The following is a 9247-nucleotide window of genomic DNA, read 5'->3' as shown; positions in this document are numbered from 1 at the left end:
CTAAAGGAAAACAACCAATTATTAGAGGAGGCATCCAGAAACTGTTTGAGTAAACCTTCCTTGTCATTCGATAGTTGGAATAGCCTTGGAAATTCTTCTTTAAGACATAAGGCTCCACACCATTGATCAGTCCAGAACCTAATTCTACAACCATTCCTTACTTTGAGCTGCAGATTACTAACAAAGAATTCCATAAGAGACTGCTCATGTTCAACAGCAGCTATGATACCACCACAGATTCTAGAAAAGGTGGTGCTAGAGCTAAGGTTAGGTAGCCAGGCCCCACCTTGAAAATTGTACTTGCTGCAAATAAGCCTCTTCCATAATGAATCATGTTTAGATGCAAACCCCCACCACCACTTCAGAAGTAAACACACATTCACGTCCCTAAGCCTTCGAACACCTAGTCCACCTTGTTTTAAGCTTTTTGTGACCTCTGTCCATTTCACGAGATGGATTTTCCTCCTTAAATCTAAACCACCCCATAGGAAAGTAGCCTGTATTTTATCTAACTCCTTAGCTATTCCTTCAGGCAGCCTGAACAGAGAAAAGAAAAACACTGGTAGACTTGATAGCACTACTTTCACTAAGATCAACCTCCCTGCAAATGAGAGAAGGCTCATTTTCGAGCCAGCAAGCCGCAATCTGAACTTATCTATAACTGGTTTCCAAAACCTTTTCCTCCTTGGATTAGCACCCAATGGCAGACCTAGATACTTTAGAGGTAAGTTTTGGGTCCCACAATTTAACAGAGAAGCATACTCAACCAGAATAGAATCGGGAACACCAATCCGACAAACCACACTTTTGTGGTAATTGATTTTGAGACCAGATGCTACTTCAAAAGACCTGAGAATCCTTTTTAAGCTCACAACTTCTGGTAGCTTGGCTTCAAAGAATAGAAGAGAGTCATCTGCGAATTGGAGATGGGATGGTTGCACTTGGTTGTTGCCTATAAGTACCCCTTTTAGCAAATTCAAGTCCCTAGCTCTCTAAAGAAGAATGTTTAGTGCTTCTACAACCAAATTAAAAAGGAATAGGGATAAGGAATCGCCTTGCCTGAGGCCTTTCTGGGGGCTAAACTCCTTGGTTGGTGAGTCATTCACAAGTATTGAGATCCTTGTAGCAGAGACACACTCCTTAATCCAAGAAATCCATTTGGAACCAAATCCAAAGTTTTTTAGCACAGAAAAGAGGAAGTTCCAATTGATAGAATCAAATGCCTTTTCAAAAGCTATTTTTAGCAGCAGCCCTGACTTTTTAGATTTAACCCAACCATCCACAACTTCGTTAGCAATCAACACACCATCAAGAATATTCCTACCACCCAAAAAGGCTGACTGTGTGTCACCAAAGATCATGAGCATGACCTTTTTGAGCCTGGATGCAAGAACTTTAGAAAGAATTTTGTACAAACCACCTTAAATCTTAAAAAGATATTAACCTAATTTTTTTTTGCGAAACAACTGAAGGAGAGAAGTATGAATGTTATATAATATGAAAGTCATGTACTATGACAAAGGCATATGCCAAAAACTGGTAGCAGGAAACTTCCTTTGCAATACCCAAATATGTCTAAATTCAAGCAACATTTCACTATCTTCCAGTGATTCTGAAATCATTGACATTATCATTTCTCAAAGAAATTTGTATTTCCTATCTTCTGTTAATCTTTCTTTCTTATAGGAAAATGCTAGTGACAGCCGATAAAGTGATAGATGTCTGTATGACATACGTACAAAAATTGTTGAAAAATATGTTAAAAAACACAAAGGTAACTTTAAAAATTTTACTTTTTTTGTAATTACTCTGTACACTCCAGCTATTACTATGGATATTCAAAACATGACACATGCCTCTTTTCTATTATTTTATTATTTATATTTGTAGCACAATCAATAGCCAATAGATAACCTATATAACTAATTGAGTTATTTTGTAATATTATTAATATTATATATTAGTATCTGTATTTACAAACAATAAAAAATAAATAAAAACATCAGTTTTATAAAATAATTGACAGCCCAATAAATTGTTATTAGCGTGACCCATATTTAAATTTTTATTCAACTGTCATCCAATTATTCTATATCATTTCTTCCTTTAAAATGTTATGCATTCATAATTTTCTCCCTAGATGAAGCAAAAGATCGCATGAGGTATTCGATCAGTACATACTAAACATATGGGGCGTTGATGCCAATGTAAGAAATTATTGTCTCTATACACTAGATAACTTGATGGGTGGCCATGTTATTATATTCTCTCTCTCTCTCTACAGTACTAAAATCCAACTGCTTGCATCAAATTTTGGTGATATGCTCGGTGCTAGGTTTTCTCTTTTTGTCTCCATTTCCACTGTAACCCCATCCCCCTATTTAACCCACTTCACCATTTCACTAATTTCCACATCATGTTTAAAATTTTATCACAACCCATATCTTAAATGTTACATTACTAGTACAATGGGTACTGAGCTTGGCCTTCTCTCCCTAACCCACCTCCAAAAACTGGCTCAATCTACACAATCTCAACACCATCAACCACCACAAAACCCTAGCTCCGCCACCGGCTCGTGGATGTGGAACCCTAAGCAAAACACCCAAGAAGACATCGATGACGATTCGTGGGAGGTTAGAGCCTTTGCAGAGGACACCAATCATGCCATGGGCACGACTTGGCCTCCCCGGTCTTACACATGCACCTTTTGTAGGAGGGAGTTTCGGTCCGCCCAAGCCCTAGGCGGTCACATGAACGTGCACCGCCGCGACAGGGCCAGGCTCCACCAAGCGCCAACCGGTTTGAATGGTCTCATCACCTCCTCTTCCACCGCTTCCTCCTCCACTCTCATAATCCCAACTCAAGAATTGGTTGCCAATGGTGGACTATGTCTTTTCTACTCATTACCAAACCCTAACCCTAATGGGGTTTACGCTCCTACGCCGTATCCAACGATGCCACCTTGCCCGGCATCCACTAATTTTCCGGTGACATCGCCGAGCATCAATTCCTCTCTCTGTCACTCTAGCAACACTGAACATTCAGCATCCATCGACAACGATAATAACCAAAATAACAACAGCTCCGCCATTGAAGAGCTTGACCTAGAGCTCCGGTTAGGTTGCAGTCCATGACAGTCTTGACAGCAAGAAAATAAAAATTGTGAGTTATTTGTAATTTGTGCTTGAGAAAGAGTGTGTGACATACAAGTCCAGTTTCATAGACTTGTATGAGAAAAAAAAAAAAAAAATTGGCCATTTTTTGATATTTTGTTTTGTTATACATGGTTTGATTATTTCATTTGTGTGTGACACTGAAGAAGTTGAAATGGCCATAAAAATGGAGGTCATGGAAAGCTTCTTGTAAATTGGAAGAAAAAAAAAATAATAACAAAATAAAAGGAGAGAGAGATTAGGGTTTCAGTGATATAGTGGTAAAAGATTGCAGTGCAGTGTCATTTTCTATTACAGATGTCTGAATAAAGCCTGGAAATACATTTCCATGGGGATTATTACATACTAGGATTGGGTGCAAACGCTGTGTTTGCAATCGGTACATCTAAATTTTTAGACGATTTAACGAATGATAATTGAATTAGAAAATTGTTTAGAAGTTAGATGTAGAGTTTAGCAGTTTAATTTCAATTTTCTCAATTCACGTTTTAGAAAATCGAATTTTTTTATTTTTTCTATTTTTTTTGTTTTTATTAAATTTTTTTAACATTTTAAACAATTATTTTAATTTTCAGATACACCTAACATAAATACACTTAAAAAGTATAATATTTGTGAAATTTTTTTTAAAAATTCACTAAATACCAAAAATATGAAAAATCAGTTTATTTTCATATTCTTGTATATTTAATGATTTTTTAAAATATTTTTTTACAAATATTTTACTTTTTAGATACATCTAAATAAAGTGCATCTAAAAAGTTAAAAAAAGATTGCTTAAAATTTTAAAAATAGTCACTAAAAATAAAAATCACAAAAGAAAAATAAAAAAACTCAATTTTTAGAAAGTTAAAATCAAACAAGGTGTTAATTTTATGAATATTTTGGATAAGGAGGTAGATTCCTTCTCATCCATAATTTGGACTGGAATTCAAATCATTCATTTTTTAACAAAAAAAAAGTAATAAATAAATAAATCTGATAATTATATTCTATTCAATTTATTATATTCATTGTCAAAAAAATAAATAATATATTTTTAAATATACAAATATCGTCTTTTATGGATTTTCAAACCTTCGAACATCTAGTGTTAGGATTATTTATATAGTTCATATGAAATAGTCCACCCACGTTTTGTAATTAATCATTTTTTTGTTTTTTCCCTTTCTTGGTACTCAAATGGTAGGAGAGTTATATTAATTCATTCAAATTGAAAGGACCAAGTTCTCTCCTAATCACTGTTTAAATTGTTTTTGCCACGGCATCATTCTGTTGCAAAAATATTATTTTTCACCACAAATAATGTGGTAGCAAAAAGAAGAGAATAGTAAATTACGTGAGTAATACTAATACCCGATTGATCATGTAACAAGTGTTGCGAGTCTAGTGGTATTTAAATAATCTACCATGGAGGGTCTGCAGTGAATTGTACCTGCTACGGTGGAGGGTTTGCTTCATTGGTGGAGTGGGTTTAAATGGAGAAAACTGGAGAACAAAATATGGAGAACAATGCCCTTGGCAATTCTGTGGTCCACTTGGGGGTTCATAAATGAAGCTGTGTTCAATGGTAAGGAACCTTTGCTAGGTGACATTTGTGATTGGATTAAGTTGAGAATTAGCTTATGGGTAAAAGCGCATACTTCGGACTGCTCATACACAGTGCAGGATTTTATGTCTAACCTGCATCTAATCCGATATGATGGAGTTTAGGAAATTCCTGGGTGTGTTAGATCTGTTTGGGTTGTTTTCGTTTTTTCCTTTTTTTTTTTTTTTTGATCGGCAAAGTAAAGGCTTTATTGATGATAAACACATACAAAGTATGAAAATTACATCAATAATAGATGGTGAGAGGCCAACAAAGAGAAACCAGAACCTGAGGAAAACAAAAAGAGTGAAATTCAAAAACCCAACTTGAGACCAGCAGCATAGCAAACCAGCAAGCTAACTCAAGCAAACAACAGGGGCAAGCTAAAGCACCCGCAGACCAGCAGTAAAGGCTTTAGTGAAAACAACAAGCTAACTCAAGCACCAATCTCGCTGTGCTTGCATATGATTGGATGTTCAAGACGGTGCCAACTATAGTTCTAAATCACGGTATCGGGTAACGTAACGGTTTCAATTGCAGAGTATCGGTATCGGTAGTATCGACCGGTACGTATCGGGTATCGGGCGTCGAGGCTGTGAAATTTCAAAAATCAATAGCAATCCATCTAAAACTCAATTTTATGCATTTTTTGACTCTTTTAGCCTTAATTTATCACATTTTCATCAAAATTTTGATATGTAGAGGCACTTTTTTGACTCATTTTCAACTAAATGATATGTATTTATTTTAGTCTCAACCTTTTATTTAGCATATATGTTAAACTTCTAATATAAAATTGATGTGAAAATATTTTTTTACTTATTTTCAACAATGAAATACTTCCACATGCACAACAAATTAATAAGAGAAAGAGGGACATGAAAATAACTTTCACTAGAACCACCTCCGTGCGCCATTATAACTTTCAATTATCTACAACAACAGTTTTCAATTAACAAATATTGTAATTCTAATTTAGTTAGTAATAATAATGCATTTAAAATAAAAATAAAAAATCTAAAATATTAAACATCTTTACTTAACAAGTAAACTTCTTTAAAAAAATCTGAGAGATTAAACCTCTATAAAAAAAAATATGATATAAAAATAATCTGAAATAAAAAGATTTGACAGATTAAAAAATCTAAAATAACAAAAAAAATCTGAAATAAAAAATCTGGCAAATTAAATCTCTTTAAATAATATATATAAAAAATATATATATTGAGCATATGTGCATTTAAAATATATATAAAAGATATTTTTATATATAAAAAATTATATTTTATGCCGATAATATATATATATATACATATATAAAAAATTATGAGAGAACAAACTTGCTCCTGAATTATAAAATTATGAGTTCTATTCAGCTTCTGAACTTATGTGCATTTAAAATTATGTAAAAAAATTGCTCATGAGTTCTATTCAACCTCAATAATATATATAAAAAATTATGTGCATTTAAAAAAATAACCACAGAAAAAAAAAACAAAACAAAAAAAAAACAAATTATAAACAAACCGAACACCACTTAAAAAGCAAAACCATGACTTCTTCAGCCAAAATAAAAAAAACAGAGCATCACATATACAAACAGAGCATGAGAGAACAAACCTTCAACAGAGCATCGACCGTATCCGACTGTATCGGAAACAAATCGCTTACGTATCGGATTCAGGCCGATACGTATCGGGAATCAGCCGCTACAGACGCGAAATTCATTCTCGCCGGTATACTGGTGAGTATCCGACTCGGCACTGCCATTTTCCGGTACGAACCGTCGATATTTAGAACCTTGCCAACTTTGTTGGGATGGGCTTGTAATGCTATGATGCTTGCTGCAGTTTGCTTTTCTTGCTGTTTGATGTAGCCTTATTAGCCTTCTTTGTTCTTTCTTTCTTTAATAAAAATTCATTTTGCTAATCAAAAAAAAAAAATCTACCATGGAGTAATAGATCTTTGGATTCAAACCCCAAATTTTAAAATTAAAAATATGAAAAATTATACTAAAAATAAAAAATTGGGGGTTGAAGTTCTGTGACAAACTAAATTCTTGATTCTTTATTTTATCAGTTTAAACCCTGCTTTTTTTTTCTTTTTTTCTTTTTTTAATCCAAACTATTTGCTTATTTCTCTTTAAGTAAAATTGATTGAAAATATATATTTTAATAATTAAACTCAATGGAAAAATCGTATTTTAAACATTTTTTATATACCAAGTTTAATAATTAAGATACATTTTTTTCATTAGTTTTACTTAATGAAAATAAGTAAAGAGTTTAGATTGAAAATAAAGTAAAAGATTAAAATTTAAATTGAAAAATTTTTAAAATCAAAATTTATTTTGTTACTAGTTCAAATCTGTGATTTTTTTTTCTTCATAATTTCACCTAAAAATAAAAAATAAAAAACATTTTTCATGTTATCAAATTTATAATGAGAAGAGACGGCTTCCATTTTCCTAAAGTGCGTGCGTTTTACAGTTTAAGAACCGAGCCATTTCTCCCCCACTGAAAAAATGGATCCCTTTTTTTTAATTAAAACAAAAAAAAAAAAACTCTTAACAACATTAATCATGTAAGCCAATAACATACCACTAAATATTTCTTAAGCTCTGTCTCATTAAATTGAGCTCCAACATTATCCCTGCTGTGTTGTACTCCCCGTCATGCCTGCTGTGAATCGAAACGATACCATTTTATTTTTTTTTATTTTCTATTTTTTATTTTTTTCATGTAAGGGTTTCATTAATTCTTTGGTACCCTTACCTTACCTAGCTGCCGCCGTTTTCTATACTCCAAGCAAAAGGTTTCTGCTGTGTAACTGTGTTGGAGTAAAAAAGTTAATTTTTTTTTTTATATATACATTTTTATCTTCTCTCAAACAGATTGAACAGTATTCTTTGTCTTTGCTTGACCGTCCTTCTACTGAATTTACAGACCATTATTGTTCAACAAATTGGTATGTGTATCTATATATATATATATATTTTTTGATTAGCAAAAGAAATTTTATTAATAAAGAACCAAAAACATGAGGAACTTACATCAATAAAACAAGGCTGTGCAAAACGAGCATCATAGCTAAAGGTCTACAATCCCATCTAGGATGGCACCGGAGAAAGCATATACAAGCCCAAGATTGGTGAGAGATCAATCAACAACCCAAAAAACACAAAGAAACAGAGAAGAACAAAACACCCCAAGCCTAAGTACACTCAAAAACTATAATTGCACACCCAATTCAAAATACAAAGAATATGCATCAACCATAATAAAACCAGCACCAGCCACTGACGCATTAATCAAATCACCAAAGATCAATGAGCCAAAATTGCCTTCCATACCAGATTACTTTTTTTTTTATCAGCAAAAAAAGAGACTTTATTGATGTAAAAATCTAGTACAAGGTACAAAAAACAAATTACACTAATAAAGAAAGAAGGGGAGTGCAGGAGCATCACAATGAGCTAAATCATCCTAATGAGGTTGGCACCAAATAGCCCATCATATCATTTACAAGCACCCCCAAGTTGGCGAGGAGCCAATGAAAGGAACAGCCCAAACACCAAACCAATACTGCTAGACATCACGCCAAAGCTACTGCAAACTCAGATCAGATCAGATTAGATCAGATCACCAGCTGCAAACTCAGATCAGATCAAAATCTAGACCAGATCAAAACAAATCAACAGAACAGATCAGCAGTAGCCATTAGAACAAATCACCAGCCATTAGAACAGATCAACAAATCAGAACAGATTAGAACAAATCAGCAAGCTCATCAACCATCAACTTAGAACAGATTAGCAGTAGCCATTAGAACAGATCACCAGCAGCAGGCTCAACCAACCAACCAAGCTCAACAATCAGACCACTCCTTGAGACACAACACCAGCAAGCTTAACAAACTCAACAAACACAGGAACCAAATCATTAAAATCCCCATTTCACTGAACCCCTATTTCTAAAACAAAACTTCACCAGGATTAGCCCAAATAAGCAGTCCTAGTGACCAAATCCACAAGAGCACAAAGCTACAGACAAACCAGATACCAAACCCACAGATCTGCAATCCCACAGACCCACATAACTGCAACCCAACTCTAATCTGCTAACAGAACAGATACCGAGCAAGACCATAAACACCTGCTGCTACACACCAGGAGACATGGATGTCAATGTAAATTACAACGAGCCCTGCCACCTAAACAAGCTCTAATCTGCCTGATGTTGTAAATAAAATCAAAAATAGTGAACTGACAATCCTTAGAAAATGCTTTCAACCAAATAGCTAATCTAATAATAATTAACTTTTGCAACTCCTCCATATCTAGCTGAACATTATTGAACAAGCAATCATTCCGATGTTTCCAAATGGACCAGAGAGCAACCAAAGAGATAGCTTTCCATATCCTCCTTTTAGCTTTCAAGAGGCAGTTCCCAGCCCACCAATGCAGTAAGCATTCAACAGATCC

The 9247-nt window shown here is 34.0% G+C and overlaps 1 protein-coding gene across 1 annotated transcript; it reads left to right on the top strand.

The window, feature by feature from the left end:
• Positions 1–2268: 2268 nt before the first annotated feature.
• On the top strand, positions 2269–3270 carry LOC114283234 (uncharacterized). Its single transcript, XM_028226056.2, has one exon. It carries the CDS (start codon positions 2322–2324, stop codon positions 3135–3137), a length of 816 nt encoding a protein of 271 aa, XP_028081857.2. The 5' UTR covers positions 2269–2321; the 3' UTR covers positions 3138–3270.
• The last annotated feature ends 5977 nt before the right edge of the window (positions 3271–9247 follow it).

Source organism: Camellia sinensis, chromosome 11 (assembly GCF_055761805.1).
Source record: "Camellia sinensis isolate YWXY chromosome 11, ASM5576180v1, whole genome shotgun sequence".
NCBI classification, from domain to species: Eukaryota; Viridiplantae; Streptophyta; class Magnoliopsida; order Ericales; family Theaceae; genus Camellia; species Camellia sinensis.
Note: the sequence above shows the minus strand (reverse complement) of the source record. Positions and strands in the feature narration are given on the sequence as shown.